Source organism: Prosopis cineraria, unplaced genomic scaffold (assembly GCF_029017545.1).
Source record: "Prosopis cineraria cultivar Desert tree isolate PC_DT_omini unplaced genomic scaffold, ASM2901754v1 PC5, whole genome shotgun sequence".
Taxonomy (NCBI): domain Eukaryota; kingdom Viridiplantae; phylum Streptophyta; class Magnoliopsida; order Fabales; family Fabaceae; genus Prosopis; species Prosopis cineraria.
This window is the reverse complement of record NW_026555336.1, coordinates 34,236,192-34,259,319: the sequence shown is the minus strand read 5'-3', so window position 1 is coordinate 34,259,319 and position 23,128 is coordinate 34,236,192. Positions and strand designations below refer to the sequence as shown.

General features: G+C 32.8%; 2 protein-coding genes and 1 non-coding gene across 6 annotated transcripts; all 3 read right to left on the bottom strand.

The window, feature by feature from the left end:
* Window positions 1–339: 339 nt before the first annotated feature.
* On the bottom strand, window positions 340–6,502 carry LOC129311953 (uncharacterized). Of its 3 annotated transcripts, none has more exons than XM_054954470.1 (13): window positions 6,362–6,502; window positions 6,186–6,247; window positions 5,672–5,749; window positions 5,503–5,578; window positions 5,325–5,395; window positions 5,000–5,101; window positions 4,568–4,657; window positions 3,781–3,855; window positions 2,429–2,461; window positions 2,027–2,104; window positions 1,598–1,666; window positions 1,367–1,479; window positions 340–691 (listed from the first exon to the last, which is right to left on the bottom strand). In XM_054954470.1, the coding sequence occupies exons 1-13, from the start codon at window positions 6,408–6,410 to the stop codon at window positions 649–651; spliced, it is 939 nt and encodes a 312-aa protein (XP_054810445.1). In that variant the 5' UTR covers window positions 6,411–6,502; the 3' UTR covers window positions 340–648. The 3 variants fall into 3 exon arrangements, with proteins under 3 accessions (XP_054810445.1, XP_054810446.1, XP_054810447.1); XM_054954471.1 differs by having other exon boundaries at window positions 1,598–1,663; XM_054954472.1 differs by lacking the exon at window positions 3,781–3,855.
* A 1,521-nt stretch (window positions 6,503–8,023) lies between these two features.
* LOC129312181 (uncharacterized) lies at window positions 8,024–13,466 on the bottom strand. 2 transcript variants are annotated; one of them, XM_054954805.1, is made up of 8 exons: window positions 12,931–13,421; window positions 12,774–12,829; window positions 12,041–12,203; window positions 11,142–11,230; window positions 10,586–10,718; window positions 10,327–10,419; window positions 9,297–9,399; window positions 8,024–8,541 (listed from the first exon to the last, which is right to left on the bottom strand). In XM_054954805.1, exons 1-8 carry the CDS (start codon window positions 13,102–13,104, stop codon window positions 8,180–8,182), a joined length of 1,173 nt encoding a protein of 390 aa, XP_054810780.1. In that variant the 5' UTR covers window positions 13,105–13,421; the 3' UTR covers window positions 8,024–8,179. The 2 variants fall into 2 exon arrangements, with proteins under 2 accessions (XP_054810780.1, XP_054810781.1); XM_054954806.1 differs by having other exon boundaries at window positions 8,321–8,572; window positions 12,931–13,466.
* Window positions 13,467–20,910: 7,444 nt separating this feature from the next.
* LOC129312267 (small nucleolar RNA R71) lies at window positions 20,911–21,017 on the bottom strand. Its single transcript, XR_008593512.1, has one exon. It is a non-coding gene; the product is annotated as a small nucleolar RNA R71 (small nucleolar RNA).
* Window positions 21,018–23,128: the final 2,111 nt, after the last annotated feature.

The following is a 23,128-nucleotide window of genomic DNA, read 5'->3' as shown; positions in this document are numbered from 1 at the left end:
CATTAATACTTTTAGTTAGTTAAACCACAGAGAGAGAGAGAGAGAGAGAGAGAATATCAAGGATGGGCTACATCGGAGTTTTTTTTTTTGGGGGGGGGCCAAAGCGACATTTAACAGTTGGTAAACATTAATGAATAAATGTTCCCATTGAATTGATTTTCAATGGACAAATAATGAAAATGCTGACTTGATCGCTGGACATTAATTTCAAGTGCGACTAGACTTTACCACAAAAAGTTAAGAATATATATAACTCAAAGCAGGAAATGAAAGTTAACTTTTCTTCAGGGCCCTGCCTTTTTGGTTAAAAGATCATCAAACTAGCGAGGAAGATGACGATGACGATAACGCTGGAAGCAATTTTATCCAAGGAGAGAAACTTGCTTAGACATGGGCGTTTGGCTACCCACAAATTTGTGGTTTATAACAACAAGGAAAAAATAAAAATAAAAAAAGGGTACGTGTTCTGTTATGTACGATACTCACGGAATCACTATTTACTGGAACAAGTATAAGAATTCATGCAGGCTCCATTTATCCAATGGTAGAATGCGAAGCAATTAGAGAATCACAACACCAATAAGAAGTCTTCTGGGGCAAATGGAGCTGAAAATTTCCTAAAGGGAGGAAATTTAAAACGATAGGTCACTATCTGCTGAAGACCTTGTCATCAACACCTGATTGAAGGAGCCTGCAAAATTAAGTGAGGCCAAGTCAGAATAATGGAAACCAGATGTATAAACAGTCATAATAGGAAAAAGAAAAGGAAGCAGCCACTATGAGGTCCCTGGGATCATGTGTATCAGATTTGTAAATCAAGTCGCAACTGTATTTGGGACAAAATATGCTAAAGGAAAGAGTTCTAGGCAGGAGACAGCTTGAGCTTGTCCTTCTACAACCTTATTATTGCATTGCACTAGTTATTCTTGAGGTCTATGTTAGAAATTAGAATTATCTTAGAAGATAGTATTTTCGATTAATTGTGCTCTCTAACATATTTAAACGCTTGTAGAACCAGAAGACCATCACCCCCTTTTCGCTGACTTTTATATCACTCTTGCCCATTTCTTTTCTCACCCAATATCTCTATGGTACTGGTTGAATTCAAAGGCTTTCACCTTACATAATTATACCTTAATATGCGGATAGAAAACACACTACCAAATGATTGACAAGAACCAAGTGATTATTAACAACATATGAGAGGCAAATAATGAACTATAAAGACAATCACTCTCCAACCTCCCCTGTACTGTGGTGGCCCTGGAGAATTGATAGGTAAAAATTTATTCTTCCATGAACAACGGGGTGGGGGAGGAGGAGGGAGAAGCAGAGATTCAATAACCAAAAATGAATTGATCCAAACCTCAACATTGGCCTTCGGTGCTGCTCTAGTTTATCTATACAGTTTTGCATGATTCCATCTGAAGCTGACTGTTCTAGACCTGTAGATAGGGTGCCTGCAATGTCTTTAAGACCCTGCAAATTCAAACAGGGTCACATGAGAAGCAATTTCACATTATAAACAGATCACAGCCGCATCCTGTTTTCCACAAAGAAAAGATAAATAAACAACGAATACAGGACACCAAGAAACCTTCAGACTGGGGCTTCCACCATACGTGAGCAGACTAGGGGACTTTCCAGGAAGTTTCACCTGCTTCTGCTGAATATTTACCAATATTACGTCATATAATCATCTATGTAGGAGAATTCAAGAAATATAACTTTTGGTTGTGCAGTGGAGGGGAAAAAAGTTATGATCTATGATGCATTGTAATTCAAGAAACGTTATTTGAATAAAAGATTTTCAAACTCATCTAGAGTTCTCAGTCACTTTAACATCCACAGCAGAAAGCGAGTGGCAGACTGGTAATTGATTTACGCCAACAAAGAGACATACCTCCTTGTACATTTTCAAAGTCAACAATCAGAGAGGGTAACTAGAATGTTGCAAATGGCAAAAAAAAAAAAAAAACAGAGAGAGCATGACTAAAAACGATACAAATAAATCACAGGTTCTGACCTGCAAAAACTCAGGCATCTGTCCTGATTTTCCATGTACAAAATCGATAAGGTAGTCTAAACCATGATTTGCATAATCCTGCAACCATGTCATGCCATTGTATCAGAAATTTCCTTTAAGTAGTACAATGAATTTTAAGGAAACCATTTTGACTCCAAATTCCAAAAGTATTCATCTACATCAATGATTCTAGTAGAGGAACTGTTAATCTATGCCAAGTTGCCAGCTTCTGGGTAAAAACTCATAAGAAAAAAAATATTCGCACATCTTTTCAACAAACGAACAACATAAAAATAATTATTCTTTCCCCAGGTAAAAAAAAAAAAAAAAAAGATCCAACATCATGGCAAACAACCACAGATATAAGTTATTAAATTCAATAAGGACAAGAGAGAGATTTGCCTGCTTCCAACTCAATGAAGACAACTTCGCATCCTGAAAGGCATAATTATCCACAATAAGAATTAAGAGGAATATGAGAGAGGATTAAGGAAAGACAAAGGTGGAATGTAAGTATTTATCATTTTTTTGGATGAAGAAAGGTTAAATAATAATTTGCACCCTGAACTATTAAACCCAAAAGCTTTTTGCTATCATTGATTTAGAACTAACAGTGGTTACTTTAAGTATGATGGGCCCACGTATTCTCTGCACCCACTCCCACCCTCTCTCTCTCTCTCTCTGCGCTTCGGCTCCCCCCCCCCCCCCACACCCTCTCCCTTCGTCTCTCTCTCTTGACAATCCACTTCGTCCCAATCATCCTCATCACTATCATCTCCATCCTTACCTTCTCGTTTCTCAACCCTTCCCTTCCAACTTCCACTCCCATGGATGTCAGCTTCAATGATCCACAAGATTCAAGCTCAAGTTCTTCCTTCCATGGACCAAGAGACCAAGCTGGTCCAGAATCAGTGCATCCTCACGATTTTGGGCTCTGCCACCGTAAGAAACGACGCTACTTCATCTTCTCTGCGTCATTTGGAGTTCAATCCTGTCTTTATGTTCACTAGCTCGTGAAAAGATCACAAAGCTCTTTGTCTAAAAAGAGCCTCGAAATCTGCATGGAGATTATCGGATCCGAAACAGGATTCGGTCTTATCTCCACCGACCCACCTCTTGAGACTGGAGATGCAGGAGACGACAAGGAAGAAGAACAGAAGCATGAAGTAACAGGGAAAGTAGAGGAAGACAACTTCGTGTTCAACGGTCCCTCTCTTCACATGCTCTCCAGTTGAGACGACGGAAGGTTAGTCCTCAAAGCCGCGTAGTCCGCTAGCTCCACACTCAATCTCTCCTTCATTCTCCGCGACTCACTCGCATCGTTCTCATGGCTTCACGTACGCTTGCTTCTTTTCTCACGAGTTTATCGCATATCGCCGCACCTACGCTTGTGTCTTCTCTGATCTCTCTCGCCTTTGTACTGATTCACTCACGATGGTTCGTTGAACCACAGCTGCCGCACCCACCCTCGTCCCGTTTGATATGTTGACGAAGCAGTTGGGATCTCCTCCGGTCTGTCTCTGCTAAGCTAAGGTCTATCAGTTTAGTTGGACGTTCACGAAGAATGGGAATGGCCTTGGGCTCAGCGGGTACGCGTGTTTCTCTGGCTTGCACTCAAAGGGGAATGGAGAGAAAGGGAAAGAGGTGAGGAAGAACGTGGCCAGACGTGAATTTTTCTCTTTCATAATTCTACACGAGGAAGAACGTTAAGAATAAGATTCCAACTAATTTGTCATGTCATGAAATAAACATACCAATGTTCCCATTGCTTGTTTCAAGGTAACCAAGTCCTTGTGGAAATCAGTAATAGTATTTCTAACTCCAGTAACCTGCTTAAGCATGAAAATTTTATGGGGGAGTTAGTTTTCTTGATGTTTAGTCAAATGCAATGTAATTGAAATCACAGCATACTCTGGGTCATGTTATAAATTTTCATACATCATACAAATGGTATGGCAAAGCCACACTTAACTTTCCATTCCCATTTATCTTGGACTGGAAGAGGCTGATGATGTGAGTTGCATAAAGTAACTGCGTTGAAGTCTCGGGTTAGAAGTCATCTGTCTCTCTATACCTATATCTATCTATCTATCTAGCACGTGACAATCTACCATCAATTAAGATTAGAATTGTTTTTCTTATTTCTTTTACATTTCAAAATTTTTAAACCATGAATTGGTATACATCTCAAAATGATAGGTAAGTAAGCCACTTGCAAGAAATGGCTGAGGATTAGAGGAAGAGAGCTTTATGTAACTGTTGGCAGCTGATAATGATATTCGCTTACATCCATATACAAATAGATTAACCGTCACCAAGACTTGGTTTTCTAAAATCAAGAATAAACCAAAAGGTTAACCTTGATGTCTGTGATTCATTAGAGGGTGATAATGCATGTATTCCCTTCATCCCTTGTAAGTAAACACATCAATGTAACTGTGCATATGAGTAACATGTATGCCTGAAAATGTGCTTGACTGTTGTGTATCTTAATTACAAGCACATGTGTAAACATAAAACCTGTATGTATCAAGGACAAACCTCATCCTTAATTGACCTTGCCAACTCATTTTGCTTGAGCATTTTGTCATCCAAATGTTGAATCCTCTGCGTCAAATGCTTCTTGGCATGCTGCAAACAAAAGAATTAGAAGCAACCAAAAGATGCACCAATATGAGTAATGCAAAATTCACACGTGTTTGCACCAATATTTAATGATGATTAAATAAATATCATCAAATTAAGACTGTACTTAGTCATCAAAGAACACTTGGGTCCATATCATCAAACCTCTTACTGACCTAATGATGCCTATTTATTTCAATTTCTAGTGTCCTTGAAACGAATATCATCATTAATGAAACCTTTCAAGAACATGGGTAGATGGTGCTCTCGCTTGTTCAAAACTTACTATCCCATGAATATGCAAAACTAATATATAAATTACACTGCAATAAATAAATAAAAATATACAGCGATGACATCTGAGGCGTGCAGCAACTTTTTGGTCAAATCTGAAACTGCCTTTTCCATACTACGTTTTGTCACATACATAAGACTTGAAAGTGAAAGGCCCTGACATTTAAAAGAAAGAAAAAAGAAGATTAGTATATAAAATTTTTCATTTTAAAAAATAGACCATTAGTAAAACCATTCAAACTGTTTTGGCAAACAATCCATATAAAATTTTGCACCTTAAAGTGAAAATTTGAAACAATAAACACTGTATAAGGGAGAAAAATGCCAAATTCCAATCAAATGGAATAACGAACTCTTAAATATCTTAGAAGTTCAGTACCTTCCACCAAATGTAGCCATATCCCAAAGCACTCAACGCGGCTACCGGTGTTACAAGGGACAGCATATTCCCTGCAAAAAATACAGACATCTCAAAATCGATAAATGTATTAAAAATGCAATATTTCACAACATATCAATGATCAATAACTTGTAAAGAGGTAGATGCTAGAATATACCATTTTGTGCAGAACTCCCATTCAGTATTGGCCTATTCAAGGCCAATTGTCGAATTTCATAGGCTAGACGACCCATCTAGAGTATTTTCAAGCAATTTTTTTGTCACAAGAACTTGCAAAAAGAGATAAGACGCATTAAACTGTTTCATGAATATATCGTTTTTATTACCTGAGAAGCAATAACATCTGCATTCTCACTTTCACCATTAGATTGATCCCCAAGATTTTCCAATCCCTTCAGCAGAAGCTATGAACAGGAAAAAAAAAAACAAAACAAAACCCATTTGGAGATAGGAATCATAATATCTAAAAATTGTGTTTGGGCACCCTGAATCCTTCCTATCTGGTGTTTACAGTGTTAAACTTATATATAGAAGTTAAGTGTTCATCAAGACAGGAGAAAACATATGCTGAACAATGATCAGGTTAAAAGTTACAAAGGACTCGTCTGATGAAACAGATATCTCCTCAATTTCAAACAAGCCACACAAAATCCACCGGCGGGAAAAAATCAAATTTATTACCTAGTAAGTTTTACACCGCATGGTAAAAAATAAAAGGAGGAAAGGGATCAAACTGTATTTTTAGCTGTGATAACGTGAATGCAATTGAGCTTGATCATGTACAAGCGTGTTGGACGTAAAACGAAACACGCACTAAGGGTAGCAAGGATTAATTATTACATGGAGCTCGGCAAACAAGTCCGATAATTTGCCGTTCTTCAAAAAGATCGTGCCAGTGTATCCTGAAAACAGTAAAAGCCAGATCCGAATTCGTGTTTTAAACTTCACGCGCGATTGAAAGCGTGCGTGAATATGAGAGAGAGAGAGAGAGAGAGAGAGAGAGAGAGAGAGAGTACCTGCCCCAGCTAAAATAAGGATCTTCGAAACTCCAATTCCAGCTTGCATAGCTATAGCTGATTATAATAACGCAGGGCTAGAAATCACAAACATGCAAAGATAGAAGAAGAAGAAGAAACTGGAAAACACACAAGTCATACCGGACTTTCGGCTCCATGCACGCTAGATTTGAGGGCAGTTCGCTGGTGCAATGCAAACAATTATTCTAACGCGCAACTGCAGCCCTCCAATAGAACGACGTCGTTTCGGATCAATCTTCTCCTGCTTTTCTTTTTCTGTGTTTTTTTTTTTCCCTAAACATATATCACAAATGCTTACAATTTCATTCAATTTTAAATTAAATTTTTATAATTTATTTTATTTTAATTGAGTCATTATAATTTAATTAATTAAATTTTTTTAATCTCTAAAAATTAAAATCTTTACATTTTTTTAAAAAAATAAAATTAAAAATTTTTATATTTCTATTAAATGATCATATAACTTTAAAATTAATTACACAATTTTTATAACTCAAAAATTATATAATTAGATTATCTTTTAAATATTTTTTATACATATAAAATTTTTGTAAAAAATTATAATAAAAATATAAATAATGAATTAAATTAAATTTTTTTTATTTTGACTAAAAATATATGATTAAATTTGTCTTGCAAAAACTAAGAGTATTTTTGTTTTGTAAAATTTAATAATTTATTATTAATTTTAATTTTTAAGATTTAATATATATAACAGATAAAACTATAAAAACTTGATTAAAAGTAAAATAAACTGCAAGAACTTAATTTAAAATTAAGTGAAATTATAAAGATTTACAAGTAAATTTTTTTATTTTTTTTATGGGCCAAAAACGACCTTTTTTATGGGTTGACTCAAGACTCAAGAGTTAATTACACTTTTTTTTTTGGGTGAGCAAATTAGTTATAAATTTACATATAAAATTAGTAACTAGATGAGAGCACATTGTATAGGTTTGGAACAATTTACTTTATTTTTCATAATCTCTACAATAAGCTAAAGAGTGTGCCTAGATATTAGTATAAATTACGCCCAGTCGGGAAAATTTATAAAATAATAAGGAAAAGATTCAAGTACTTAATTTTATACTTCTTTTTCCTTAATTTTATATACTTAATAATATCCTTTTATTTAATCAAATCAAAATAAGTGCACTAAAAAATATTTATAATATTAAGAACAAAAATTTACAATAAAATAAATAATATATAAAAAATTATACATCTTGATTTGATTGAAAATAAATACCTTATATATAAGGATAAATATACATGACACATTAACACTTGATCAAAATCATCAACATCAATATCAATAGATTATTAAATCTATAACAAAATAGTATTTAAATTCTAAATCAATATGGTTCATTTCTCTTTCACTTGAAAAAAAAAAAATATGGTTCATTTCTCAAACTACATACACTACATAAAACTTTCCTTTAGTTTTATAAGTTTAGTTAAAAAGAAAGCATATCATGTTTGCCACCTTTTTGTTGGTACTTTCAGAGCAAAATTAAGCGCATATCCAAATAAAATAAAATAAAATAAGGGGTCTTGTTTTTTTGTGCAGAAATCACATTCAAATAAATAATATCAATGACGCCGGGGGGAATTTATTAAAAAAAAAAAAGGACCAAATTTCCCGAGAATTTACCTATTAAAACATCTGAATTCAACAGTAGACAAAAAGTATCTGTACATACCTTAAATAATTATTAAAAATAAATAAAAGAAATAGCGAGTAGAGGGAGAAGATGAATATCCGTGTATTTTAGTATTTTACACCCCTTGCGATCAATCTTGAGCATGTTGAGGAATAGCTCTCGTACGAGGACATGTCCTGATATTGTGCCCACTCCCGCGGCACAAACTACACTTGTATGGTCTCAAAGAAGCTGTCGTTTTGGAGGTACCAACTAGCTGAGGGCAGGTCCTGCGATTATGGCCATATCGACGACAAATTTTGCAGCGATAAAGTTTTACAGGTCTGCCGTTCCGATGGTCTATCCTTAACTTGATGCATGTTCTTCTGTTATGGCCTTTTCCCCCGCATAGCCGGCACGTGAATTGCCGCCCCATCAAACTATCCTTCAGCTCTGGACAGTAGTGTCGCCTGTGCCCTTCCCGTCCACAGTTTTGGCAGAAGAAATTTACTCCTGCTCCATATAAAGTAATACCACCTATCAACTGCAACTTGCAACTATATCATAAATATAAATATATATATTAAGTCACAATGTTCACAAACAGCGAACTACTTAGACCATGTTCCAAATAGGATTTGGGTCTAGAGAATAACCTAAGTACACTCATTTAATGAGTATCCCAATTACAGTCATTTAATTTCATCAATTTTTGAAAATTATCAAGATACATTGCTTTCTAAAAATTCAAAATAACCTTCAAAATCAGAACACTACTCATATATGTTGTCCCTTCCAAAAATTTGAGATTTGGTATTTCTTGGATATTATACAACAAAATCTCTAACAATTGTCCCATTAAATCAAACAGGTGTTATTGTGCCATGTGAGACACTAGTGAATTTGTGCCACTCACTATATCCAAATCTGTTCCAAATGTGGTTTGCTCAAAAGCAGCACTCTGGGCAAACGTGGTCTATGGTGGTGTCAAACAGTCACCCCAAACACGCTATTCATCATGTTTCTAGTCTGGTTGACCTTGAGACCCGTGAATATTCAGTCTAAAAGATCAAAGTCTTAAAAACTGATCAATATGAAGCTAAATTTGATCAAAGATCAGTTTGATATCGGTTTTTTCCTCTACATTGGTGTTATATTGGGTTAGCATATTTTATCATGCTGCTGAGTATATATCTGGGTCAGTGCTAATGCTATGCTTCTTAACTGCTAACGCACTAGCAAATTAGTAGGTGGGGCATGAAACTAACCTTTCATGGCAATGCTCCTTTTATGACGATTTTCTGGGTTACTAAAGAAAACTTTCATGGTTTCAGAGGCGTGCTTTCTAGCTGAATCAGTTCCCTTGGATTTCTGCACAAAGTATATAATGCATTATCATTTATCACCAATATCAATGTAAAATATATAATTTATAACAAGTCACACTATTCATACGTAATGAACAGAGCAACGTATCCTATAGACTCCGTACAACGTACAAGATACCCACATCTAATAATGCAGAAACTTTCAATATACCAAAGTTCTAATGCTTCCGCAAGCATAAAGTATACCAATGACATTTTGTTGATTTCTTCATGGAAGTTTTCATTTTGGTGCTAGTAAAACAGGAACGCGCGAAAAAGTTCAGAAGAATTATCATTTACCCAACTTAGTTAAAAGTAGTTTCTGACAAAGCAAAAGAGAAGTTATTCATATCCCTCTGTAGATGCTTGTATTACTTTATCATAACACAGCAAATTTTATCACACAAGAAAGAGGCAAGCTGAAGAAAGGTCTTTTCTTTATATACTACTCTATGGTCGCATCTCCTACATTCAGAAAAATGAATGCATATAATTATGATGGATATAAAGATGAAACGTAGACCCCATATACTTTTGTGCACTTTGTCTTTAGAGACGTCTAAGTAACTAATTGTCAGCACATCATATACATATAACTTGAAAAGATGCAGCAACTATTCATACAAAAACCATAGTCTTTTTTAGTACATAGACTCTACTTTTTTTATTTTAAATTGTGCATATCTCATGCTTGAAAATAAAATCTAACCTTTTTATATTTTACTTGCATATCCAGATATAATACATATCTGTATATGTAGGCTAATTGCTAATGAGAGCATTTAGTTAAAAAATTTAACTATGGACAAAAGAGTATATTTTGAAAATAAATGGGTGACCTGTGTAATTTCAACAAAAATTGGAGGAGGTCCAAATAATTTACCCAAGTCTTTTAATTATAATGAAAGAAATGAATGCATCTTATTCAAACCTTAATTGCAGCCACTCTCTGCGCATGAAGCATGGGATCACGATGGATAATCTTCATTCTCTTGCTAAACAGACCAGTTTTTGCATTGAGATCCTGCGATCATCCAACTAAACGAAGATAATTAAATTCATGTCCTCATCAAACTCTACCACCTGTGCGTGCGTGCATGTGTATGCATTCTTACACATGGAATTTCTAGGTGCACCAATCACAAGGATGGTGAATCAAAACAAAATACAAGTTTAAGCAGCGAACTAACTTTTAATGAACGACTAATCTTCAAGCCAACTTCAGGAGGTGGTGACTGGTAAACACGCTTTGATTTTTTCTTCACATCCAACTTTATGTCTAAATTATCAACTTCATCATCTTCCTTCACTTTGAGTGGGGAACTGAGTGAACAAAAACCCGATTTACCAACCATCCCAAATTACAAGTCATAATTTTAACTATTGAAGCAAAATAAACAACATATTTGATCTGTTTTTGAAGCATGTTGACTAAATGTAACAACCATCATTCTGATTGAAAGGATTTAAAACTAGAAGAGTTATTATTATTGCCACAACCATATTAATGATAATTATGTCCTGCCTGAAATAATATCCTTCTAGAAGATCTAATGCATTCTAAAAAAAAAAGCACATAACTGAACAATGCGCAAGCATGAATATAGCCATATCTTAAGTAAGATAAGTGATTTAGGAGAGAAATAGCTAAAGCTATGATTGCAGGCTATTAATTACTAGAGGCTTAGCACAATGACCAAAAGTCTAATAGCAGCAAAGCAGGAACCGAAATGATTATTATGTTACATAGAACGTGCTCTTTCCCATGGCCTTTCATCAATGGATTCTTCCCAAGTAACACGAGCTCCTGAACACTGGTGGCAAGTAACAATACCCTGTAGACATGAAGGTCAAAGAAAAGTAGGAAATATTTTAATAAATATCATGTAATGATAAGTAGTTCTAAACTCTTGTAGCTTTATAAAAATATCATGAAAAGTAGTAAGCAATAATCCAGTACCAACTCAAAATGGTTAAAGAAGGCCACTCTCCATGACACTAACCACTCTGGGCAATATAGACTACAAGGTTACAAATATCGTTAAAGCGACATGTCATATCCCAAATAAAGCAAAACAAGAAGTCTTATCTCATTGGATGGAGTCAGTTGCATAGATTGTACAATGACATTGTGTTTTATCAACAAAAAAATCTTTGGATATATTGTTCACCTAAAGGTCATCCCATAGTTGGCTTAAATTATGACTACAAGTCTTTTTAATTTTATGTTAAATTGCACAGCTGGAACCACAATTTCCTGCAATTTCAACCTTCCTTCTCTTCTCTTTCAGTCTCCTCAATCCCATCACACCCTAAAGGGGAAACAATAAAATATCATGTCTGTGGACTCTAAAATCTAAAACGCTTCTCTTTTAAAGCATAGAAAAGAAAGAGCTAAAAGCAAGGTGCCCCATCCTCGAGGGAGTTAAAGCCTTAACAGTTTGGTTCAAATCATTTATGACTAAGCATCTAGAACAGATATGTCTGAATAACATGTTTGTATAATTGTATAATCCTACATTTACACAAAAAAATTATGTTTCCCTAACAAATATCACCGTGATCTTATAATTTTTATAACCTCCTATAGCAATGTTGGCATATTGTTCCTCTGTTTATATAAAAACAAGTGTATAATCATATACCTTCCCACTACACTTCGGACAGTCTGATCTTGATCTTTCAATCCCGCACTCTGTGCAGGGAGTATAACCCCTTCCCCGGCAGCTCGGACAAGGTAACTCTCTGATGTACTGTCCATTTGGACCAAACCACGACCTTGGTTCCGATGTTTGGGAACTGCCATTGCTGAAATGAATACATGAAGAGTATATAAGTCATTATGTCTTCCAAAAAGAAGTAAAGAACCACCATTTCATGAAATGCAATAAATGGAAGAAATGATACCAACTTCCCAATTTTATAATGTATATTGAGCAATTGAAACAAAATTGACATTATTGTATGAAGTTAGTGTATAATTACACTATTTTTGGTCTTTTTCTTAATATGACCAACAAATTAAGTATGTTGGTTTACCATAACGGGGATCAAAAGGCTACTCAAGACCAAAAATCAAGGACAGAAAATTTACTGTCATTTCGAAACTACTTTTTCCTGCCATCGTCATTTGGAATCACTAATCTATCCAATTTCATATGTAGCCCTTTTTCCCCTTCTTATAAAGATTTCAGAGAGTAGCGGAAAGGGAAAGAGAAGAAAAGGAACACAGTAGAAGAGCAAGAATGAGAACTTGATTACTACTGAGTGATTACATGCATGCATATAGGCATTATAGATACAGCGACTTATAACATAGGTAAAGTCGTTATACTAACTAACACTTCATATTTTTGAGAAACAGGAGAAAGTTCAAACCTCGGCTTGAGTTCCACATCGAGACCGAACAATTCCTCAGGAGGACTATAACCCGACTGCCAGAAAATCACCGCATCAAGAAAAACCAGAGGGAAACCCACAAGTTGTGCCCCCCCAACGTAACAGTCACCCAAAAAAAAAAAAAAAAAGACGCCACCTGTTTTGGGGCTGGCAACGAGAAGGATTCATCGCTACAAACGATGCATGGGAAGAAGCTCCTCTTGGTCTTCGAAGGGAGAAAAATCAAGAACCGCGCATTCGTTCGCTTCCATTTAGAGAACCTCAGAACTTGAAATGGAGCACGGAAGGAGTAAATTTCATAGGAAATCATGAGGAAAAGAATATTTGGTGCTGGTGAGACCAATCTTTGTTTCGCGAAGGGAAATCGGATGTTTTAATATTTATGTATCGGAGCAGCAATTGTGGTACGTGTGGCTAGAAGAGTGACACCATGAATGTAAACGTGCCTGATCGAAGAGCTTGGATTCGTGGATTACGATAAGGCCACGTCTATCTGAGGTGGCGTTACATGTAGGTTAAAGCTCGCCAATTCAGCTCTCAAACCCGCCACATCATAAACCACCTCTCCGTTCAAACCCTCGTTGTTTCTGTTTGGCATGAACTTCGACGCCGAGGAAGGCAGAATGTAGTGCGAAACCAGGTATGAGATGTCATTGTTGAGATGTAGTGCTCCTCCTTTGAGTGCTGAACGAATCTGTCGTTATCCGGAGCTTCTCATCCCCTCGTGTCTTCTTCGCTGAACGGGTCTGTAGCTGGGGTCCCTTCAGTCTTCTCATGGTTGATCCTCACTGTTCTTCGTCCTCTGACCGGCTCTAAGCCACGTTGAAACCCACCTCAGCAGTTTCTTCCTTTTTTTTTTTTTCAATACAAAACCACAGTAAAAAAATCCTGCAAAAGAATCAAATCAGGTCATGTCAAAAGTCAAAAAACTTCTATAATCATTAAAAACGTCGTTGAGAATCGTAGTGTCTAAATAGTCGTTAGAGGTCTTATGAGCTAAGAGATCTACACAACGATTTGCTTCTCTATAGACGTGATCCAAAGTGACCTTCCAATTCTTCATGATGAGATTTTTGATGATTTTTATGATAGTTGAGAGTGGATGACCCTAAATTAGATTGCCATTAATGAGGGATATGGCCTCCATTGAGTCGGTGTGAACATTAAGTCTAGAAATTTTAGCATTCCAACAGATGGTTAGACCTTCTAGAATCCCGATAAGCTCAGCAGCTGTGATATGTTGGTAACCAAAGTTTTTAGTGAAGCTTTTGATCCAATTACCCTTGTCATCTCTTATGAGCCCTCCACAAGCTAGCAGTTTCTTTTTCAACGACCTGAGATTTGCCATGTGGAGGGTTTCGACTTTTGCTAGCTCAGTAACATGTGTAACGCCACGGCACGTAACCGTTTTGCAACAAAGAGTTGATTAAGATCAATGATGATAACTAGGACATTAATGTTTATGCTTTTAATGTGAAGATGAGTCTCTCCACTTAATTTCTCTTCTTTTCCTTCCATTTTCCAATTATGGCCATTGCTGGTCCAAAAAAAATTATGGCCATTGATTTTATTTTATTAAATAAATTTATTTTATTATAAATTTTATGAATGGCCATGATTGAAAAATGGAGGAAAAACAAGAGAAAGTAAATGGAAAGATCCCTCTCCTCTTTTGATGATGTGGGTGCTGATAAGTGTGATGACAACAAGGAATGGAGTGATGTGTGCAATGATTTTGGTTGATGAAGGGGATGAATAGACAGTGAAGTGCAACTAAGATAGATGTGTTGCGTGTCTTGTTTTTTTATCATAAAAGTTGGTTCATTTGTCAAAAGGCAATTTACTAAAGTTTGTTTAGATATATATTGGACTATTAAAGTATTAATGTGTTATTATTGTTAATTACATTAATTAATGGTGAATCCTAAGTTTTATATAAAGGATGCTATAGTGTGTTTAAAAGTTAAGGGGGTAAATCCTATATAAAAAAGAAGTTAATTTAGTCCTCATCCTATTGTCTCTCATAATTTGAGGCTGTTTTTAATTGTGAGGGATTAGAGTTAAAGAGGTGTCAACTTGAAGAGTTATGATATTAGAGTATTAATATATTATTAGTGTCAATCCCATTAGTTAATTGTGGACTCTCAGTTTTATAAAAAAGATGCCATATTGTATTTAGATGATAGGAAAGTTAACTTGTTCCTTACTTCACAATTTGTTCTCATGTTTGGGACTTGTTCATCACCCAAATTAATTTGATCTGTAATGCTTCAAGTAAAGGAATGTTGTGTTTTGTAATCATCATTATTGTTGTGTAATGAAAGGTTTTCCATCAAGATTTTTCTCTTCTTAGAATTCTTAACAATATCTTGGAATGATTAATTTAATAAATTAAAAGTTGCTTGAAAGTTATAGTGAAAAGTAACATTGACTAACTTAAATGTAACTTGAAGTTATTCATAAACTAAAAGTAACATTTAAAAAAATAATCAAATTAACTTTTAATAAATATATATACTTTTAAAATAGATTTTTGAAAGTGAAAAAAGAGACCTAAACAGCTCTTGCTTCTTCAAAAGGAATTTTGGAAAAGCGAAAGTTGTAACCAAACATAGCTATGGTGGAGATATGTTGAGAATATCACATGAGGCTATCAGATGGTTAGGACTACGAGGGTGTTTTGTTGTAGTTACGTGTAGATGTGTTAAAAAAAAAATTATAATTTTAGACATCACTTGATTTTTATTACTTTTATGCGGTTATGTCATGATTTTGTATTAAAAAAATAAGTCTCATATTACCTACTTAAAAAGGAGTTACAGGGTATAACTGCTACAAAGTAAAAATGTGCTAATAAATTAGTTAAGAAAAGGAGAGGTCTCGCGCTTATCATGACAAGCCAATGTTGGCTAGCCCAGATAAAAAACCACCACCAATATGTTTCGAAAATGTATATCTCTTTTAATCATAATTCTAATTCTAATTCTAATTTATCTAGTTAGTGTGTCCTATGCCAATCATATCATATGGGCGAAGGCGCAGATACGTGCAAACAAGCTATACTGTATCAACTCCTTATTATAAAATACTTTTAAGTTTTAACCATTTTACACATCTTAAAAAAAATTATTTTTTATATCTTAAAAAATTATTTTTTATATCATAAAAAAATAATATATACTTTCATTTTTACTTTGATTTTAAATAATAATACAACTACATTAAATACTTTCATGCTAATCAAAAAGCGTAAAATTAAAAAAAATTAATTATTATAAAGTGTCTTACATTTTGAGCTAAAAATTACTTTTAAAATGTGCCTTATAAATAGAATCTAAGGGAGTATTGTAGTTAAATATTTTCTTTGATACTTAATAAGATCTTTTCATCCAGATTACATTGATTAAGACAGGATATTAAAATTAGTAACAACCTTAATTTTTTTGAAAAAGTGGTAACCTCTTTCTAATTCCAAACCTACTAAAGGGAGTAGAATATATATTTTTTGACCAAAAAAAAGTAGAATATTATTATGAAAATAAGGAGAAAGAGATAAAGAAAAGAAAATAGCAAGGCAAAATGAATTGAGAGAGAAAACATGAGAGTATATTTTATTCATTTAAATATTCACATGCTTTGTATATAACCTTTATTTATAGGCTTTCAACTATTAAAGCCTAACCTTAATATTACAAATGAATAAAAAATAACATAATAACATAGAATGCAACCTTTGCAGGTTACAAGGCATTAATCTTAAGAAACTCTTTCTATGTCATTCATTGGAAGGTTATGGAAAATGAAGAATCTTAAGTTTTAAGAGTTGTAGGCATCCACTCATAATATTCATAATACTTTCTCTTGGATGTCCATGATAAATATTATGCCTTGTTAAAACCTTACTAGCAAAAATTCAATGAGATAAAAACCTAGTGACAAAAAATATTTACTTCCCACAATGTCCCCTTAATAACAATATCCCTTCACTCGCCTTGATGATACCATCACTTTATGTCTCTAAATCTACACATTTCAATCCCATACACTAACTTCTTGAATGTTAAAGCTGGTAGTGTCTTAGCAAATAAATCTGCAAGATTGTCACATGAGTGAATTTGCTTAATATCTATATCATCGCTTTTCAAAAGGTCATGAATGAAGAAAAATTTTAGAGAAATACGTTTTAGTTTATCTCTTTTAATGTATCCTCCTTTCAATTGAGCCATACATCCTATATTTGTTAGAATCTTTTTTTTCCAACAATAAACCACACATCTTTTAGATATGATGGATCATTGAAATTAGCCAAACACGTTTTTTTACTTGTTTTGTGAATTGTTATTATTTTCGCATGATTTGATGAGATGACAACTAAAGTTTGTTTTATTAAATACCAAGATATTGTTGTACCTCCTAAGTAAACAAATATTCAGTTTGTGATATACTTTTTATGTAGATTGATCAAAATTCGGCATCTGCATAACTAATAAGTTGTGATGCAAATTTATTAGAATAAAATAATCATATATCAATTATCCTTTAAAGATATCAAAATAAGTGTTTAACTCCATTCTAATGTTTTTTTGTTGGAAAATAACTAAATCTTGCTAATAAATTTACAGCAAATACAATATCAGCTATTGTTGAATTAGAAAAATACATCAGTGCACCTATAGCATGAAGATATGGTACTTCAGGATTAAGAAGTTCTTCATCTTTATCTTGAGGGCAAAAAGGATCTCTTTCTCATTAAGAGATCTTACAACCATCAAAGTAGTTAATGGATATACTTTGTCCATATAAAATTGCTTTAATATTTTTTCAAAGTAAGTTGATTGATGAAGAAAATTTTCATTTGTTATAAGTGCTCGATTTGTAAACTAAGACAAAATTTTATTATTTCAAGATCTTTCATTTCAAATTTTTTAAGCAATCAATTGCCTTTTTGAAGCTTTTTAGGAGTTCTAATTATATTCAAATTACCCACATAAACAACAGTTATAGGATGGAAAATATTTTGCTCCTAATCAAAAACTAATTGTAACAGAAAAAATTTATGATAACTTGTTAGCTTGATATACATAAGTGTTGTTGCATGTAAAATTGCATATCTCCATGCAAAAATAGGAAGTTTTATCCTCAAGAGCATTGGTCTAGCTATTAACTTGAGGCTTTTGATGAATGATTTTGCAAGACTATTTTGAGTATGGACATGAGTAACAAATTTTTCAATTGTTATTCTAGTTGATATGCAATAATCATACAAAATTTACGATGAAAATTCACTCGCATTATCAAGATGAATTATCTTAATTGCATAATCTGAGGGCTATGCTCTTAATCAAAACATCTAGGCAAGTAATTTAGCAAATGCTAACTTCCATGTTAATAACAAACTCACATGTGACCATTGCATAGATGTAACTATTAAAACCATAAAATATCTTAATGGTTCACATATATCCCCTTGGATATGTTTAAGAAAAATAAGAGATTCAATTCCCACTTTTGCAATTGAAAGTTTTTTTAATTAATTTTTCTTAAGAACAAGCAACGCATAAAAAATTCTTAAATTGAGGAATCTTTTGGTTCTTGAATGGATACTCATGTAAATTTTTAATAATTCTACGCATCATAGTTGACTCAAGATGGCCTAACCGGTTATGCCAAATGATAAAGGTATCTTGATCTGTAAATTTCTTGTTGACTATTGCATTTCTTTTAACTATACTAATAGTTGTATAGTACAAATCAAAAAATAACGTGTATAATTTTTTAGGACACATTTCTTTTGATATCTAAAATTTGTAATATGTAGATATTCAACATCTTTCTCATTTATAATCTTAATATGATACCCATTTCGGTCAATATTTTTAAAACTTAATAAATTTCTTTGAGACTTAGATGAATATAATGCGTCATTTATCATAATTTTAGTTCCTTCGAATAATATTATAATTACCCTTCTGGAACCATCAATTAATTTAATATTACTTGCTATGGTATTGACACTTTCATCTCTTATTGTCAAATAAGTAAAATATTTTTTATCTTTAAATATGGCATGCGTTGTAGCACTTTTTATGAGACATATATCTTCACTCTTATGTCTGATGAAAAAAGGGAATATCCATATTCTTTAACAAAAGAAAACAATGCATTAAAATAAATACTTAATAAATTAAAATTTATTCCAAGCAATAATGCTTTTATTATAAGAAAGAAAAATAAGTATAATAATAACAAAAATAAAGCAATGAATGGTTAATGAGACTTGATTAAATTAAATCACTAATCATATGATTATTTTCAAATGAATAAAATAAAAAAATGTAAAATTACTTTGTAACTAAGAAAAGAAAAAGATAAGAAAATAAAACAATAAATATAATGTGGTAAATATACAAAAATAACCATGAATGTTGGTGAAACAATAATATAAAATATAATTATATATATATAATATAAGAATTAATCTAGCTAAAATATCATACCTGATTTTCAGAGCTAATTCTAACTGATGATGTATTATGAAAATAAAAGGAAAGAGAGAAAGAAAAGAGAAAAGCAAGGGAAGAAGAATTAGGAGAGAAAATAAGAGAGTATATTTATTCGCTTAGGTATCCACGTGCTTTATACATAACCTCTAGGTGTATTTTATTTACTTAGGCAAGAAGAATTATGAGAGAAAACAAGAGAATATATTTTATTTACTTAAATATATTTTATTAAAGCTTAACTTTAAATCTTGTTTGATTTAAGGGGAGGGAAGGGGAGGGGGACATCCCTCCAAATTGAGGGGGAGATTTTGGAGAGAAGGAGAGGAAAAATTTATTTAAAAAATTTTCCCCCTTCCACCTTACCAAACAATGGGAGGAGGGATAAGAATATAGTATAGTTGGGGAGTTAGTTTTCTATTTTCTTTATTTTGACTCTTTACATTTATATTTATAAATATTTTTACTTTTTTAATTATATTTATTTCTCTTATTCTTCATATTGACTTAATGACTGGCCACCATTTAATCAAATTTATGGGTATTTTTGATGGACTGAGAGGTGAAAAGAGACCCTAGATCTAGAGAAATAAGCATAAATAACTAAGTTAGAGATAGTTCTAAAAATTTATGGTGACTTAAACTATAGCTTCATGGTTTAATTAGTTGATTGGGTATCGTGGGAATGAATTCAACACTAATTAAAAAGGGACTAATAATTCGGGAGAATATTAGAACATTTTAGAAATAGTTGTCACTATAATTGATCCGAATTAACTCAAAGGGTAGAAACTAGCAACCTATAGGGTGAATCCTAAATCCTAACGCTTCAAGTGATTGTGTTTTCATCATCATTATTTTCTTTATTTATTTTTATTCTTTATATTTTCATTAAAATTATTCATTTTATCTATTTTTCTTGAACTATTAATTATTTAAATTAGTAAAAGTATAACTTTTCTGTAGGTTCAACACATGGAATGCTTTGGGTAATTTATTATTGTAATCTCGTATATTTGCAAGAGTGATCAAGTTTTTGGCGCCATTGTCGGGGAAGTCATAAATTTACTAACTATTTAATTTTTAGTTCATTTAAATTTTAAATTTTAAATTTTTATTTATTTTTATTATTTTTTATGCAACTGAGAAGTTCTGGTGATTTAAATTTAATTCCTATTAATCTAGAAATTGAACGATTTTGTAGGAAAAATAGATCTTAAAGAAGAAGAAAGATGGGTGATGAAACTATTCTAAAACCATCCATTACATTTAGAGATATTCAACGTCCATTCACCACATCTAATTTATCATGCATCCAACTGAGTACAAGAGCACGTAATTATGAATTTAAGAATACTCACTTAAATGTGCTACCTAATTTCAACAAGCACTGAACTGAAGATGCTTTGAACTTTATACGAGAATTTTATGCGGTAATTGATACACTACTGCTAAATAATCTATCGAATGATGATTTAAAGCTGCGTTGCTTTCCATACTATTTAAAAAGAGAAGCTCATCAATGGCTTTTACGATTACCAGAAGCTTCCATAAGCTCTTGGACTAAAATGTATGAGTAATTTATATTGAAATATTATTATTCTAAGAAGACTTCAGAATTAAGGGATAATATTCACTTCTTCACATAGCAAAATAGTGAATTGTTCCATGAGGCTTGGGAACGTTATAATCTTCTCATAAGCCAATGTCCCCATCACCAATTTCCACACATACTCTTGATGGATTTTTTTTATGATGGGCTGAATGCTGAATGCCAATTAAAAGTTGATAATACAGCTCGAGATGATCCAATTAATATGACGGCTGAAGAAAGGGAAGAGATTTATAAAATGTTAGCAGCAAATTCAAGGCAGAAAGTGATTCGAGGAAGGAGGGCGATGGTTAATAAAGTTTCTACATCAGATGTCTCACATGAACGATGAGATTTAACAAAAAGTTTAAATTTATTATTGAAAAATTTAGTTTTGTTAATTCTCTTTCTTCTATTAATAATTCTCTTCATACAGGTTGTGATGGTGATTATGTGGAGGAGGTTAACTATATGAGAACTGGTATTGATCGAATTAATCCTAGAAACGATCCTTACTCTAACACATACAATCCAGGGTGGAAAAATTATCTAAATTTCTCTTGAAAAAATTATATCATTCAAAAGCCACAAGCATCACTAGGCTTTCAACAACAAAGAAACACAATTGAAGATCGTACAATGAAGTTGGAGGAAGCTTTAGCTCAAATGGCAAATTACCAAGTGAATAGTATGAAGAGTATAAATTAAGAAATTGACCAACTTAAACAAGCAGTCACTTCAACATAAGCTTCTGTGAAGAATATAGAATCACTTATCTGAATACCTCAAAAATACTCTTTGAGATATTTGGAGCTCGTAGAAGCATTTTGAAGGTTGAAAGTGAAATTATTAAGGAGTTTCACATATTATAATTATTTCTTTTCTACTCCTAATTTTCTCTGTAATCATTTTTCATGATCGGGGATTTTAGAATGGTTTTATTTAATTTTATTATGTATTTTTAAATTACCCAATTGGGGTAGGGATGTAATCCAATAGGGGAGCTAGTTTTTTATTTTTTTTAACTCTTTACATTTATATTTATGAATATTTTTTCTTTTTTCAATTATATTTGTTTCTCTTGTTCTTCATATTGATTTAATGATTAATTACTATTTAATCAAATCTATGGATAATCTTGATGGACTAGGAGGTGAAAAGAGAACCTAGATCTAGAGAAATAAACATAAATAACTAAATTAGAGATAGTTCTAGAAATTTATGATGATTTAAACTATAGTTTCACGATTTAATTAGTTGCTTGGGTATCATGAGAATGAATTCAACACTAATTAAAAAGGGACTAATAATTCGGGAGAATATTAGGCACTTTAAGAATAGTTATCATTATAATCGATCCGAGTCAACTCAAAGGGTAGAAACTAGCAACCTATAAGGTGAATCCTAAATTTTAACGTTTCAGTTGATTGTGTTTTCATCATCATTATTTTCTTTATTTATTTTTATTTTTTATATTTTCATCAAATTTATCCATTTTATCTATTTTTTTGAACTATTAATTATTCAAATTAGTAAAAGTGTAATTTCCCTATAGGTTCGATGTCTGAAATACTTTGAGTAATTTATTACTGTGGTCTCATACACTTGCGAGAGCGATCAAGTTTTTGGCACCATTGTCGGGGATCGAACTCGGGTTGCCCACATGACAGGCGGGAATACTCACCACTATACTACAACACTAATTATCCATTTCAAAATTTTCAGAATTAAGGCTAATTATAGCATGTAAATTGCTAAGGAAATTATAACGGTATAAGCAATAGAAAATTATCATGATATTCCCTCCTCCATACTTAAATTTCATGTTGTCCTCAATGTTTGTAGAAAAGGAAAAAGATAAAAGAACTGAAACTCTCCTGATTTAATTTGTTTTGATATGACTTTGATAACCTTTAAAAAACTCTCTTTTAAGTATTGTAATCCTGCAATTCATCTTAAAGGGGGTCTTAGTGATCAAATAAAATTTTATGGGGATAATGAACAGTAAAAAGAAATTAAAAAAATTAAAATAACAAAGAAAAGGAAATAAAAATAAAATTAAATTGCCTCCCAACAAGCGCTATATTTAATGTCTGTAACTAGACACTGCTGTAAAAATTAAGAGATGTCTTTTGAGTATGATAAAAATCCTCATCTCTCCTCCTCTCCACTTGCCCTATCCAAACAAAAAGAGGGAAGTTTGGTAAGGTGGAGGAAAGGAGAAATTTTTTAAAATTTTCCTT